Consider the following 16,380-nt stretch of genomic DNA (forward strand, 5'->3'; position numbering starts at 1 on the left):
TTTTCTGTGAGGGAGGGCAGTTCCTGGGACAGTGAACTCCTCCATTCCTCCATCCCTCCGCCAACCCTCACCATTACCTTTGTCTGCTCCCCTTCTCACCCCAACCCAGCCCTGAGGACATGAGGGCACTGCCAGGTGCCTGTGGACTTGATCCTCCCAGGATTAAGCCCTTCCCACCACCCACATCCTACTCCTTTCCCTGCCGTTGAGAAAACCTCTGCCGCCTACCTAGCCCCCAGGCTAAAACAGGATGGGGTCAAAGGGCTCAGGATTTTGGCTTCAGTACTGGAGGCACAAGAGTTGCACCAGGGTCTGCTTTTATGCCTTTGTTCAACACAGCAAGCATGCATTACCCAACAGAACTCTGCCAGATATGGGAAAACCTATGGCCTATGCTCTGCAGGAGGCTACAGTCTAAGGGAAGGGGTGAATGACAGCCTGGGACAGGGGGCGCAATATCAAGGCACTGGGCCCTGAGCCCAGGAGAGGAAAGAGAAAGCTGCCAAGCATGGGTCAGAGAAGGCTTTGTGTGGAGCTACGCCCTGGAACATGAGTAGGCATGAGCCAAACCGAGAGGAGAGAGGGCAGGGTGGGTCAGGTCATCCTCCATGTTATGATGAGGACTCTAAGATCCTTGAGCCAATGGGAGAGGATGAGGATTAGGGCTCATCTGGGGATTGGGGATGAGGAAGGAATGGGTGACCAGACTGCAGATGTAGGCATATGCCACCTCAGGGACTGTGTGCCCAACTCAGCATACCCTGTGTGCCTGTGGGTATGGGAACAAAATTCTCCCAAATGCCTGCTTCTGGCTTTGTGCCGTTGGGTTTTCTTTAGGCAGATGTTCTTAGCTGTCACTGCACTGACCTCTAAGGCCACCCCAACCTCCATGAGTGAACGCCCACGCCTTCACCCCTCCAGTCTTTGGGGAGGAACCCCACCCCCTTTCCTCCAGCAACTCCTACACATCGCCTCCAGGCCTTTTCAGCACCATTCCCTCACCAGGAATATTCTTTGCCCTTCTTCACTTAGTTCATTCCTATGCATTCTGCAAAACTTCCTCTGCCACGCTTTTCTGACCTGTCCCCTCCCAGGCTGGTGAGGCAGAGCAGATCATCCTGTCTCCCTGCAGACAGGAATGGGAGGTGCCCACTGGTCACCTAATGCATTGCACGGTGACTACCTGTGGGATCTGGTGACTATTGCAGGGACAGATGTTGAAGGACCCTGAAGTGCCTGCCTGTCCCTCCACCCCAACCTCTCTGGCGTCTTTTGCTGTGCGTCTAGCTGGGTACAGTGTCCCGTTGCTCGACGATTCCTTGTTGGCATCTTTCCTAGTCCTCCCTGGTTGCCTCTTCTATTGCACCTACTGAATCAGTGGGCTGTGCTCTTTCACGCGGTGACACTTCTGGCTGAGAAGTCACTAGTAACCTCCCACCCCCTATCATCACAGCCAGTGGGCCCTAAAGCTGGCCCTGTGTTTGGCCCAACCCACCTTCCACTTTGCCTGTCATGACTGAGCCTTGATTTATGCCCAGGTGTCCTCAAGCCCATACCCCAGTAGCTGCCCCTCTGTCAGACTGTGCCTCTTACAAAAGGCCCTTCTCTTATCTATCTCTGACTCTCAGGCCAACACCTGTCCTACTTCCACTCACTGACCTTCGCTGACCAATCCAGGCGATGACCACTCACTGCCCTCGGAACCCTGCCACACCACTCATTGGGCAGGTAATTTCATGTTCTCCATGGGGTCATTCTGTGTTCCTCTGTGTGCACTGTGCCTGGCACAGAGCAGGGGTGCAAAAATATTTATTGACTGAGTGTGCAAATGTGATCTCTTTCTCCTGGCAAAGTTTCCTGAAGGTAGAGGCCATGTACTCTCTACTGCACAGCTGACTTTATGCCCAAAGCTAGTCTGCCAGATATATTTGTGTATTGGCAGCTTAAAACCACCAATCTGGTACCAGCCTCTTTAAGTGAATTGACTATACACAGATGCACACAGACAGACACACACACACGCGAAACATAGTTGTTTTGTTTTTAAGTCCAATTTATAAGACCCAGGAGGTCTTTGGAAATCATCAAGAGAAGAACTCTCTGTGATGATGGAAATGTTTTATATCGGCTCTATCCTGTATGGTAGCCACTAGACACACATAGCCATTGAGCACTTGAAATGTGGCCAACGTGATTGAGGAACTGGATTTTTAATTGCATTTAATTTAAATTAACTTAAATGTATGTAGCCCCATGAAGCTAGTGGCTGCCCTCTGGACTGGCAGTTCTGGACCACTCCCAGTTCACCTGCTCTAACCTCTGCCCCTCACTGTCTCCCCTCCAGACCCCTGAGCCCCTTCCAGTGCTGCCTGAGGTGCCCTATACCTGTGCCTGCCTCTCTTGTCTGCCAGTTTGATTTGGACCTGTTTTTCCCACCTCAGCCCCCATTCTCTTGTCAAACATGTGTTTGGCCTCTAGCCAAACGGCCTGGGAGGAAAAGAGAGTCCTGCTTCTGCCTGGCTTCCCCATCGGGGAGGGGAGTTGAAGTGACTGACAGCCTCCTGATGGCTTAGAAATGTGGAGGACACAGCATGTTCTGGACATGGCCGGCCATGTGAATGATATCTTCTCTTTCTTTGAACCATCTCCACCTGTTCTGACGGACACCCTGCCTTGGGGCAGGGCAAAGTAGGATCTTGACATATGACTAGCTCTTGGGAATAAGGCCATGGAAGTAAGGCAGACACATGGGGTGATTTCATCAGCCTTATTATCCTCAGATAACTGGTTATCTTAGGTTATCCTTAGATAAGTTATTATCCCTAGATAAAATGAAGCCCATTTTATTTTATTTATTTATTTATTTAATTTTAATTTTTTTTTATTATTGTACTTTAAGTTTTAGGGTACATGTGCACAATGTGCAGGTTTGTTACATATGTATCCATGTGCCATGTTGGTGTGCTGCACCCATTAACTCGTCATTTAGCATTAGGTGTATCTCCTAATGCTATCCCTCCCCCCTCCCCCCACCCCACAACAGTCCCCGGAGTGTGATGTTCCCCTTCCTGTGTCCATGTGTTCTTACTGTTCAGTTCCCACCTATGAGTGAGAACATGCGGTGTTTGGTTTTTTTGTCCTTGCGATAGTTTACTGAGAATGATGATTTCCAGTTTCATCCATGTCCCTACAAAGGACATGAACTCATCATTTTTTATGGCTGCATAGTATTCCATGGTGTATATGTGCCACATTTTCTTAATCCAGTCTCTCGTCGTTGGACATTTGGGTTGGTTCCAAGTCTTTGCTATTGTGAATAGTGCCGCAATAAACATACGTGTGCATGTGTCTTTATAGCAGCATGATTTATAGTCCTTTGGGTATATACCCAGTAATGGGATGGCTGGGTCAAATGGTATTTCTGGTTCTAGATCCCTGAGGAATCGCCACACTGACTTCCACAATGGTTGAACTAGTTTACAGTCCCACCAACAGTGTAAAAGTGTTCCTATTTCTCCACAGCCTCTCCAGCACCTGTTGTTTCCTGACTTTTTAATGATGGCCATTCTAACTGGTGTGAGATGGTATCTCATTGTGGTTTTGATTTGCATTTCTCTGATGGCCAGTGATGATGAGCATTTTTGCATGTGTTTTTTGGCTGCATAAATGTCTTCTTTTGAGAAGTATCTGTTCATATCCTTCACCCACTTTTTGATGGGGTTGTTTTTTTCTTGTAGATTTGTTTGAGTTCATTGTAGATTCTGGATATTAGCCCTTTGTCAGATGAATAGGTTGCGAAAATTTTCTCCCATTTTGTAGGTTGCCTGTTCACTCTGATGGTAGTTTCTTTTGCTGTACAGAAGCTCTTTAGTTTAATGAGATCCCATTTGTCAATTTTGGCTTTTGTTGCCATTGCTTTTGGTGTTTTAGACATGAAGTCCTTGCCCATGCCTATGTCCTGAATGGTAATGCCTAGGTTTTCTTCTAGGGTTTTTATGGTTTTAGGTCTAACCTGTAAGTCTTTAATCCATCTTGAATTAATTTTTGTATAAGGTGTAAGGAAGGGATCCAGTTTCAGCTTTCTACATATGGCAAGCCAGTTTTCCCAGCACCATTTATTAAACAGGGAATCCTTTCCCCATTGCTTGTTTTTGTCAGGTTTGACAAAGATCAGATACTTGTAGATATGCGGCGTTATTTCTGAGGGCTCTGTTCTGTTCCATTGATCTATATCTGTGTTTTGGTACCAGTACCATGCTGTTTTGGTTACTGTAGCCTTGTAGTATAGTTTGAAGTCAGGTAGCATGATGCCTCCAGCTTTGTTCTTTTGGCTTAGGATTGACTTGGCAATGCGGGCTCTTTTTTGGTTCCATATGAACTTTAGTTTTTTTCCAATTCTGTGAAGAAAGTCATTGGTAGCTTGATGGGGATGGCATTGAATCTATAAATTACCTTGGGCAGTATGGCTATTTTCACGATATTGATTCTTCCAACCCATGAGCATGGAATGTTCTTCCATTTGTTTGTATCCTCTTTTATTTCATTGAGCAGTGGTTTGTAGTTCTCCTTGAAGAGGTCCTTCACGTCCCTTGTAAGTTGGATTCCTAGGTATTTTATTCTGTTTGAAGCAATTGTGAATGGGAGTTCACTCATGATTTGGCTGTTTGTCTGTTATTGGTGTATAAGAATGCTTGTGATTTTTGTACATTGATTTTGTATCCTGAGACTTTGCTGAAGTTGCTTATCAGCTTAAGGAGATTTGGGGCTGAGACAATGGGGTTTCCTAGATATACAATCATGTCATCTGCAAACAGGGACAATTTGACTTCCTCTTTTCCTAATTGAATACCCTTTATTTCCTTCTCCTGCCTAATTGTCCTGGCCAGAACTTCCAACACTATGTTGAATAGGAGTGGTGAGAGAGGGCATCCCTGTCTTGTGCCAGTTTTCAAAGGGAATGCTTCCAATTTTTGCCCATTCAGTATGATATTGGCTGTGGGTTTGTCATAGATAGCTCTTATTATTTTGAGATACGTCTCATCAATACCTAATTTATTGAGAGTTTTTAGCATGAAGGGTTGTTGAATTTTGTCAAAGGCCTTTTCTGCATCTATTGAGATAATCATGTGGTTTTTGTCTTTGGTTCTATTTATATGCTGGATTACATTTATTGATTTGCATATGTTGAACCAGCCTTGCATCCCAGGGATGATGCCCACTTGATCATGGTGGATAAGCTTTTTGATGTGCTGCTGGATTCGGTTTGCCAGTATTTTATTGAGGATTTTTGCATCAATGTTCATCAAGGATATTGGTCTAAAATTATCTTTTTTGGTTGTGTCTCTGCCCGGTGAAGCCCATTTTAATAGAAAATGAAACAGACAAGATGATGACATCCTTTGTATGTTTACTATAATACAGCAAAATTTTCCAGACCAGAGCCAATTTCCTTGGCTCTAGGTACACCCCTTCCAAGCAATGCAAAGGACATCTCCAATCATGACATTTAAGACAATTCTTTATTTCTCTGACAGTGACTTCTTGAAGTGCACATATAATAAATAAATAGAAAATATATCTTTGTTCATGGTGATGCCTACAAGAAATGTTTACATACAAACACTCTATACATCTAACTCCCGAAAAAGGACCAGCTATTTCAGCAACAGAAAAAAGACAAGCATTTCAGAGGAGCGTTGCTTTCCTTAAAGACCTAACTCACTTAAGTCTTACAAACAGAAATAACAAGGAGGACAATTTTCTAAGCAATAAGAAAATTTGTGCTACCAAGAAAATGCCTAGATATTGGCTCTTGGTGAATGGTTTAGGAAAGAAAGTTTTATGTACAGATCCTGTACTGTGAAACATATGTACAACTCTGAGAACTTTCAAATAATAGATATATTTTTTAAATGAACTGAGCCAAAGACATTCAACATTCCTGGCCACCAGAAAGTGATCACATCCTAAGTGGTTCACAGTGTGAGACCCTTGCATTAAAAGAGTGAAAACTCAACAAAACCGTGGACAAGAAGGACATGAGGTCATTTTAACTCTCCTCTCCATCACTGCTAATCTCCCTGGAAGAAGTCCTTCCTGTGACTCTGGCCTTTGAAGCAGCCATATCTTTAAAAGCAGAGCCCTGTGGTCACCTCCCAGCAGCTGAAAGATGTTTGGTGGGAAAGACCTCCCTGGCAGTTGGCTCCCACCTGGGGAATGGACTCTTGGAGTCTCATGGGTGCAGTTGGGTGGAGGGAGCCAGGCAGGCCCTCTTTGAAGGAAAGAGTTTGTGGTTGGGGCAGGAAAGGGGATAAACGTAGTTCATCACAAGACCCATGGAGACCCTGGTGCCTCGTGCGAGATTATAAACCACAGATAGAGTTCTCCCTCTTACAGGAGCTCTTTGGGCTCTAAGGTAGGCCAGGGAGAGAGCAGGGCCTTAAGCAGCAGCTGAAAGGGACTGGGGTGGACCCAATAGCTGTTCAGACACCCAAGAAAGATCAGCCAAATTGGCTCACCAGAAACATGGCGGGCCCTCCTCCCTCTGCTGGGCCTCATCTGTAGAGACAGGAGAGCCAGGTAGCACCAATGGGGAGTTGGCAGCTACTGTGCACCCAGGCTGGGCTGACAGGTAGTGAACAAAGTGAAGGCCACAGGGACCGCCAACACCAAGGGGAGGGCGGGTTTGTGTGCGCTGGGAGCAGGAGGGAAGAGAGCGGCTAGCTGTCATTCTACTCTAGTCAATTCCTTTCCTTCAAGGGGACTTGTCCCAATTTCCAGAAGCTACCTCAGGAGTGCCTGGGCACTCTGGGGCCGGTTGTTGAGGCAATGTGGTGTGGCAGCAAGGGCTAGCTAGGGTGGGGCTCCCCAGGCCCTCCCCTGGCTGTGTGGTTCTTTCCCATCTCGGGGGCTTACTTCCCCATCTGTTAAAATGAAGGCTTTGGACTAGATATTTTCTGTATTTCCAGCTCTGAAATCCCAGGCCGAGGGAGTATGAGCACATCTAGGGTCTCCTGGAGGCCCCTGTGCTCAGTTCCCTGGATGAAGAGCAAATGAGGCCCCAAGGCAGGAGCTCACGTCTGTGGACTTCACTCCACCCTCTCGGAGTCAGAGGCAGGGCTGCCTGGGGACTGAATTCCTCCGTGCTCATAAGCAGCGAAGCCCATTGCTCCCCTCTGACCACACTTCTCCATCATGAGTGGGCCAGAGAGGCGTGGGTAAAGGGCGACCCTGTAGTCACCAGCTTCAGCAGGCAGCGGCAGGGAGGGCTGAATCCCTGAGCCATTCCAGAGGCTGCCTCATCTCCCCCCAGCAAAATGCTCCCAGCCTTCATTCCTGTAAGCAAGAAGCCTTCCTGACCCTCCCCTCTGAAATGGCACTGGGCTCCATTTTACCTCCCTGTGATTTCTCCACCTGGCATTGCAATGCACATGAACCTGACTGCCTGCCCTACTGGACTGCAGGCCCCTCGAGCTAGGCATTAGTTCTCACCTTTCCATCCCGTGTGCCCTGGGGCACCCAGCATCATGGATATCAGTGGATATCCATGAACTGTTGGGTTCCAGGTACCATGTGAAATGCAGATTTCTGGAATCTCAGAACTAAAAGGGCCTTTGAAAGTCGTCTAGTCCAAGTCCAAACCCGCCACTCAAAGTCTCCTGAAAGGTGGACATGGCCAGAGGTAGGGCTTGCCTCTTCCCCAAGGGTAGCCAGTTCTACCCTAGCAACTAATCCTGTGAGGTTGGCTCTTGCTTACAGGAGTAAAGATTTCCTTAAGGCCAAGGCTCTTTTTCCTACATTTACCACCCTCACTTGTCTTCTGAAGACCATGGGATCTGTGAATGACCAGCCCTCCAGGCTACCTCCTAGCTGGGTCAGGGCTCCTGCCAAAGTAGATCTTTGCTGTCAGCACAACCCAGGTCTCCTGATATGGTCCCCAAACCCCCACTGAAGAGGCACAGATAGGAGAGAAGCACCCAAGAGGCTGCAGGAAAGTGAATGTTTCCAGCATTGGCCAGCACCACCCCAGGGGCTCCAGGTAAACACTTGAGTAGGGGCAGGTGGCAGCACCAGGGTCTCTGATATCCTTCCCTTGGCCCATCAGGGCTGAAGCACGGCCTTCCCAGGCAGCTGCTGGCAGGGGCTGGGGGACCCAGCCATCCCCCACTGGTCTGCTGCCAAGAGTCACCGTCATAGTCTACCACGAGGTGGCACCAGGCGTTAGCTGTCCTCACAACAACTTCTTCTTCACCACAGGGATGGGCACAACTTGGAAGATTTTGGCTTTGTGATCCTCAGTGTCCAGTGTCACCCAGATGGGCCGGAAGCTGCCTTTGAAGCCAACGAATGCCATTTGCTCTGAAAAGCAATGATAAGTCTCCTGAGCAAAAGCCCTATGAGAGGACGGCTGCCCCACCCCGTTCCATGGCTCCCCATTGCCAGCCCCCCACCCCCACCAGGTAACCCCTAGCCACACTGCACTGTTGTCCCTTGGGAAGAGCTCTGTGCTCAGCTACTGATGGTGCCTGACATGTGTTTGTATGGGGCAGGCAGGGTCTCACCTGAGCCTCACTGCCACCTAGGCAGGGTGATGGCTTTGCTGTAGACAGGGGAGCCATGCACAGCAGGAAATGGGGCAGACTGTAAGGGAGGAGACCTCCTAGGAACCTGCCTACCTTCGAGCTGCCCCTAGGACAACCAGCAAGTCCGTGCCCCTCTCTGAAGCCCAGTGTTCCCATCCGTGAAACGATGGCATTGATCTACAAGATCTCCTCCCCGGCTCTATCACTCTGTGGCTCTAGAAGGAGTTTTGAGAGGTGAAGGAATTTGACCAAGAGTGTGGAGTAAATGGTGCACCCCAGATTAGAACTCTAAACCCCTGAAACCCACCAGCACTCTCCATCTTGCAATTCAGAGCTTGAGCATCCAAGGGGCATGGGAAACCACCTCTGTACTCAGCCCATCTTGGCAGGCAACATGCATTTATCACCACCGGGAAAGTGCCATTCAACTTAGGTCACCTTACATACATCAGCTTTTGGCAACCGGGATCTTAATTTAAAAGACAGAGGCTCCAAAATGATTTTAGGACTGGGCTGGAAAGGATACTTCTCTTTTCCTTATGTCCTCATTTGGCTGGTTTGAAGGGTTTGCATTGCTTCTGATCTTTCTCATCACCCTATATGATGGGCTTCTGATTTTGATGTTTTCCATAGTGAGGATGGTGTATAACTAAGAAGCCCAGCTTTGAGTTAGGAAGATTAGGATCCAAGTCCTAACCTTAAGCAAGTGGCTTGGCTGTTAAATTCTTGGTGTCCTCATCTTAAATGGAAATAATAGTACCTGCTGCACAAGTTATTAATGAGTAAGTGAGATAATTATAACATGTTCTGCAAAGTGCAAGGCTGAACATTAAATAGCAACCCCAATGATCATTATCATTATTGCCCGTGGAGATTCTCTGCCGCCCACACAACCTCTCTGAGGACTCTCCCTGCACCTAGTTTTTGTGATGTTAATGGGTGTCTTGCTGACGTGTCCCTCCTGAATGGCTTCTTCCAGCACAGCCAGCAAGCCTGTGCTAGGCTTCACCACCGAAGCTGCCTGGCCTTGGACAAGCCATGTAGGTTCTCTAAGCTTTAGTTTTCTTTTCATCTCCCTGTCTCAGAGGAACAAATAAGAGTTTTGCAAGCTGCAAAGAACTGTGCAAATGCTAGGCATCAGGTAGAATGTTGAAGAAGATGCAGGACCCCTGCCCATTCTGAATAGCAGGAATTGGATAGGAGGGAGAGACTAAGCCACTTTTCTTATGATACTTTTGTTGAATAAAGGGCCACTTTCCAAGCAAATGAGTGAACAACTATAGCAATTTTCTTTCAGTGGCTGGTAGCAAGTTATAATAAATTTGCTGCAGTGCAGGGGTGGTAAACAGGTGGCATCTTGCCCATCCATTCCAGTAGACCACTAGTTGTGTGGGGGATTCTGAGGTTGTACCCAAGTTTAGTACAAAACGTGTTCTCAACTCAGCAAAAGATGACAGCAACCTCCATGCCAGGCATTTGCCTTCTCTGGTTTTGGGGTCAGTTTAAACCCCAGTTCAAACCCTTACCTTTCAACTTGAGACCCCTGTCTGCCCCAAGCTTTTCCAGCACTCTGGTCCATGGGCCTCTGGAGACGTATCTTCCCTTTGATGCCATAAGCACTATGGAACTGTGTGAGAAGAAACCAATTAGACCAGAGGGAGAGAGCAAACTGGAGAAAGTGGGCATGGGGAGGGATGTTGGTTTGTGCATGGTGGGACTGGAATTAGCAGTGCCCAGAGGCCTGTCCAGGGATTCGGGAAAGGGCAGCCTCTCCTGTGTTCCCAGCTGACAGGCTCTTTCCATGTGGTGACGAACATCCTGAGCTCCCTCCCACGCATCTGGCCACAGTTGGTGCCCACAGCCTTCTCCAAGCCTGGACTCGGCTCACCACGTTTACATGTCTTTCTCCAAACAGAGGAGAGGATGTAAGCAGAGCATACCATGCCAGGGCTCGGCACACAGTAGGACTTCAATATATATCTCTTCCCTTGAATGTTCTCAACCCTGGTTAGGTAAGACCAGATAGAAATGTGGTGATGGAGGAAGGAAGGAGAAAGCGATGAGAAAGAGAGGAGGTGAGGGAAGGAGGAGGGGGAGTATCTGTCAAACCATAAAACCATCCAGGAGCTCCTGAAGGTTCTAGAGACAAGCTCCATTTGGCATCCCCTGGGATTTTATTAGAACCACAGAATTCCTCCACTGCAGACTTTCTGAATCAGAATCTGTGTTTTTACAAGATCTGCAGGTGATCATGTATACATTAAAGCTCGAGAAGCCCCATGCTAGAGGATTTCTCTTGGAGCCCATCTTTCTTTTGCTATCTTCTTTTGATGGACAACAGGCTTAGTGTAGTCCAGAGCCAGCCTTCTCTGAGCTGCAGGAAGAGCATGGCCAGGTTTGAAGTCTTTCTGGGGAGAACACCATATTGTTACCATGATGCTTGGGTTATACCAAGAGCTCAGATTGACCTCTTACGTTCATGTCACCTCTCTCTCTGCTTAGGCAACACAGGGCTATTGCCTCTATTTTGCAAATGGGGAGATTGAAGCAAATAGTTACCAAGTATCTCAGAGGACCTGCCAAAGGGAAATGTGCTTAAAAGAGGCAGAGGTTTGGAGCAATGTGTGTGCCCAGCCTGAAGGTCCCAACTTGCAAAAGTTCGACTTGGGAATAAGGAGTGTCTATCCCCTGCCTCGGGGTGTATTCAGTCCAAAGTGCTGGGAAAATAGCCTTCACAGTGGCAGACTCAGCACGCTGGGCCAGACAGGAGGAAGTGAGCACCTCCCTTGGGAATAGAAATGGGGCAGAAGCTCAATGGGGCATCCAGTTCGTATCTCAAAGGAACTCTGTAACCACAGACCACAGTCCAGACATGGAAAAACCGTATAGGATTCTGGAACCTGTTGTTACCCCCATTTGTGTCCCACTGGGAACAGCAGGAAAGATCTTAAGATGCAAAGGGCTTGTGTGAAATAAGGATAGATGGGAAGGGAGCTGGGGCTGCCTCAGGCCCTTGAGGAAGGCTGGAGAGGGAGGCCCAAAGCCTTGGTAGGGTGAGGCCCCTTAAAGAGACAGGTCTTATCGCTAACACATCCTCCACTCTAGATTCAGGATCTGTTCTCAGGAGGATATTTCTGCATTGTTTCATTTCAGAACAAAAGCTAATGGTCCTTTGTTGAGCTCAGCCTTCCTACTAAGGGGACTCAAATGTAGGTCCTGACCTTCTGATGGGGATCTAGGTTAGCTCACAGAAGTGGGACAGGGAGACGGGCTTCTTGTGTCCCCACTGCCTCCCATTGATGCCCAGAAGCCTGCCTACCTATGTTGGGCACACTTCTTTGCCTGATGTGCCATCCTCATGGCCTCTAAGCCCATGCACCAGCCAGCGCAGGGTCTCCCACAGAGTGGCAGTGCAGAGGCAGCTCCCAGAAGCCATGCTAGATGTTTCTGGTGTGAGCAGCTGCCCTCTTCTCTCCCCAGGACCCTGGGGCCAATAGTGGCCTGCTGGATGGGGTAGGAAGCATGGGCCAGGCTAGGCAGGGCCCGCAGCCACAGTAGAACAGGATCTGCCTTGCCTCATTCCCTGCTGCTTTCCAGGAGGTTAGAGAGGGGTCTAATGGTACCAATGCCTGCCTGGGTACCCAGAGCCAGCCCAGGGAGTGGCCCATTCCAGTGAGGGCTTCCCCCAGAGAGGTGCTGCTGCTCGGGCTGGAAGGAGCCTTGCACACGGTTCCAAACAGAGTACACTGCAGTCTAGTTTCTTATTCCAAGCTTCTGCATCTTCTTTCATTTCAAAAGAAAATTCTCTGCCCAAAACGGCATGATCTCTAGAGGATAACTATTTTTCCCAATTTGGTCAACCTTATCCTTCTGTCCGAATCTGCGTATGAAAAATAGAATGCCGAAGAAGCATCTGATGGGGGAATGAGGGAGGGAGTAAATGTGGTTAAGCAAAATCCCATTATCCAAAATCTCACCAGGTGCCCAGTTCACGTCATGCCCCTCATGGAGTCAGCATCTGGGAAGTATATTTGCTTTCATTTAATAACTACTAATGTTTACTAAGCACCTACTATGTAGCAAGTACCACATGAAGCGCTTAGACTTTCCACCAGGTTGTGGCCCCTGAGTGAACTGTACACTCACTTAACTAGCCATGTTCTGTGCTAGAAATGCAAAGGGAAGTTAGACATGGCCCCAACATTGAGAAGGCCACACTCTTGATGGGGCAACAGATGTGTCCACCAGACCTTTTGTGAGTAGTGCTTTAGCAGAGGTAGAACTTTTTTTTTTTTTGAGACAGAGTCTTGCTCTGTCACCCAGGCTGGAGTGCAGCGGCACAATCTCAGCTCACTGCAACCTCTGCCTCCCGGGTTCAAGCGATTCTCCTGCCTCAGCCTCCTGAGTAGCTGGGACTACAGGTGCGCACCAGCACACCGAGCTAATTTTTTTGTATTTTTAGTAGAGACGGGGTTTCACCATATTGGCCAGGCTGATCTCAAACTCCTGACCTCATGATCCACCCATCCCAAAGTGCTGGGATTACAGGTGTGAGCCAATGCGCCCTGCCACGGTAGAACTTTTGGGTTGGCTGGGAAAAGACCTCACCGAGGAGGTGATGTGGGGAGACTTGTAAGTTATTAGGGAATTACCAAAGATTGCTAAGGAGAGGAGGCACAGGTTTTCCCTACATTTAAGAAGTTTAAACCAGCAGCCAATATGGAAGATGGGTTGGAGTTGGGGCAACTGGAAGAGGGAGGCCCGTTAGGAGACTGTGCCAACAGTGCCGGTGATGACCAGCAAAGGCCTGGGCAGAGCGGCAGAAGAGAGGACGCTGTGGAGGGAACTAGCAGGCAAGCAGTAATGCGGGTGGAATTGATAGGGTGTGATGATAGCGTGTGGAGGAAAGAAAGAGGAGACAAACAGAATGCCCAGATTCTGGTCTAGTTATCAGGATGGATTGTGATGATTTCATCAAAACTGAAGAAGTAGGATGAGTGGCTGGTTTGGGAGGTTAAACATTTTAAAAGGCTGAGAATTCAGTTCCCTACAAGACGTCCAGGTGGCGTTGTCCAAGTAGCAGTTGGATTGGAATGTCTGGTGCTTAGGAAGGAGATCCAGGCTGGAGATAGTAGCCACCAGCACTTGGATCATATTGAAGGTGTGGGAGGGGATGAGATCATGCCGGGAGTGTAGTGAGGAGGGCCAGGGCAACCTTCCCATGTGCAGCGGGGCTGTCCCGCCTGCCTCCGCCTGACCTACATTCACAGCAGCCCGGCTCCAACACCAGAGTCCACAGGCAAGGATGCTCTCGTCCAACATCCATTATTTGTGGGCAGGCTATAGAGACTGCCTGAGCTTTTCCAGACTGATCTGTGATGAAGGCCTTTGTGAGAGGGAGGGGGCCCTTGCCCAGGGGTCTGCTGTGTCAGCAGCCAATTCCAGAAGCAGAGGCACAGACTCACTTGTCAGGGATGGTCGCCACATAGTTGAAAAGCTGCCATGGTATGCCTTGCAGAATGGAGTTCCTGAAGCTCGTGTGGCTCACCACACGCCCTTGGTTCCCGTCAATCACCACCACCTGGATGCCATCCTCCAAACTGGGGTACTTCTTCCCATCCACCTGCAGAGTCAGAGCAATCCAGGTGTGAGGCGGGGTGCCAAAGCCCCAAGGTTCTCCTGCCCAGGTGGTTCCCAAGCAGACCCTGAAGGCAGAAGTTGCCTATGCAGCTATTCGAAGCATAAACTCCATTATCTACTTAACTCCTTGTAGCCCTCAGTAGTGGGTCAAATAGTAGCCCTGCCGAAGTTATGTCCACCCGGAACCTGTGAAAGTGGACTTATCTGGAAATAGAATCTTTGCAGACGGAATTAAGTTAAAGATTTTTTTATGAAACCATCTGGATTTTTAGGGTGGGCCCTAAATTCAAAGATAGGTGCCTTTGCAAAAGAAAGGCAGGAGGAGAGGTGAGACACAGACACTCAGGAGAAAAGGCCACATAAAGACAGAGATTAATGTGTCTGCAAGCCGAGGAATGCGCAGGAGTGCCGGCAGCCACCAGGAGCGAGAAGAGGCATGGAACAAGTTCCCTGCCCCGAGCCCCCAGAGGAAACCACCCCTGCCAACACCGTGCTCTTGGACTTCTGGCCTCCTGAACTGTGAGAATAACTTTCTCTTGTTTAATGCAAGCCACCCAGTTTGTAGTAATTTGTGACAGCAGCCCCAGGACACAGTATCACCTCTCAATGAGCAAACCGGAATCCTCCAGGGGCCAGAGGCACTTACTTCAATGTAAGCAAAGTCGTTCCAGAGGTGGAAGAAGTGCTCCTTGGAACTCTCCGTCTTCACCTCCAAGAAATGGTCCTTTGTTTTCTGGAAAACACATTGAACCCAATGCAGTTGTTAGGTTTGGGTGGTCATTCCCCTCCTCTTCCCGTATCCCCAGTCATAGGAAATGGTTTGTGGAGCTGAGTGAGGGATCTAATTGGGTCTGGGCCCAACTGAACGGCAGAGGGGTCCAGGCTTTGCTCTCAGCCACTCACCAGCTGAGAACCAAAGAGCTTCTTGGGCATCGGCACGTCCACGACAGCCCTCTCGGTGAACTTGGGGTAGGCTGTGGCTGTGCAGTCACTGACGCCTGCGTTCTTTGGGATCAGAGCTTTAATCTTTATCCTCTCACAGCCTTTCATGGAGCAGAAAGCAAACTTCTCCCTCTCGTTCTGAGCTTTCAGCTTCAGGAACAACAGCCTGCACACAAGGAGCATTGCTGGGCATTTGCTTGGACACTCAAACCTCCCTCTTCTCCTCCCACCCACCGAGACATTTACTCTGAGCTGATCACAGCAGGTAGATCCAGTGACCTTATAGAATGGAACCACGTCTACCACAGAGTTCTATATAGTTGGAGAAATAAGGAACAAATGCGTTGAAGAAAAAGCTAATGAGAATGGCAATTCTATTCTGAACACGTTCTATGTGCCACATTGTGCACACATCGTAAATCGACATATCTCATTTAATCCTCAAACAATCCTGTCCAGTAGGTACTATTATCATCCTGAATTCCTGGATGGGAAAATGGTCGCTCAGAGAAGTGAAGTGACTCGCCCAGGACCACACAGCTGGGAAGTGACAGAGCCAGCATTTTCCATCCCAGCATGGTGCCCGGTGAGGAAATGCTCTGTCTTCCTAACTCTACTTTTCTCCAAACCATAATTTATTCCAAAAATTATTTTATGATTTAAAATAATAATTATTATTGTAAAGGAAGCTGGCCCAGTGTTACAGGGAGTCAGATTATGAGGAAAGCACAGTACTAACTTGGTATTCATTATTGTTCTTTTAGTGCAGAAAAGCGCTTTCAGGCTGAGTCCTGCATCTGAAACATGGGAAGATAGGATAAGGGGTATCTACCACCCATCTTGCTCTGGGGACCAACCCTTCACTGAGTCCGGTCAGACTAGGGAGCTGGGTTTGCACCACAATGCCATCGGCCCCAAACCCCTACCACACAGCTGCTCAGACCAGGGGCACACATTGGACTCACAGAGAGGCCATGAATTGGCTACCCAGTAACCAAGATTCTCGCTCTTATGGGACCTAGCAGCTATTGTCCACCACTGGTTGGTGCTTGAACTAAAAGACCACATGGAGCTGGGGCTGACAACCTTGTTGTGCCCTGTGCCTGCTAAGGAATCGCGAGAGGAAGGCAGTTTGCAGCAAGTAGCTGAAACAAGAGGCCAAGCATGTGTGCGTATGTGTGTGAACATGGGGAGATGGAGAGACACAAGGGGTAGG

General features: G+C 48.6%; 1 protein-coding gene across 4 annotated transcripts in view; it reads right to left on the reverse strand.

Annotated features, from left to right (window-relative positions):
* Window positions 1-5,500: 5,500 nt before the first annotated feature.
* CEMIP (cell migration inducing hyaluronidase 1) overlaps window positions 5,501-16,380 on the reverse strand; it is a 179,294-nt gene continuing 168,414 nt past the window's right edge. For 2 of the 4 annotated variants that reach the window (XM_032175008.2, XM_032175007.2), the window contains 5 exons: window positions 15,126-15,330; window positions 14,869-14,955; window positions 14,048-14,205; window positions 10,109-10,209; window positions 5,501-8,358 (listed from right to left, as the gene is read on the reverse strand). In XM_032175008.2, coding sequence (XP_032030899.1) covers window positions 8,231-8,358; window positions 10,109-10,209; window positions 14,048-14,205; window positions 14,869-14,955; window positions 15,126-15,330 — 679 coding nt within the window. In that variant the 3' untranslated portion in view covers window positions 5,501-8,230. The remainder of the gene's footprint in view (window positions 8,359-10,108; window positions 10,210-14,047; window positions 14,206-14,868; window positions 14,956-15,125; window positions 15,331-16,380) is intronic. The other 2 variants (XM_032175010.2, XM_032175009.2) reach the window with 1 other exon arrangement.

Source organism: Hylobates moloch, unplaced genomic scaffold (genome assembly GCF_009828535.3).
Source record: "Hylobates moloch isolate HMO894 unplaced genomic scaffold, HMol_V3 SCAFFOLD_14, whole genome shotgun sequence".
NCBI lineage: Eukaryota > Metazoa > Chordata > Mammalia > Primates > Hylobatidae > Hylobates > Hylobates moloch.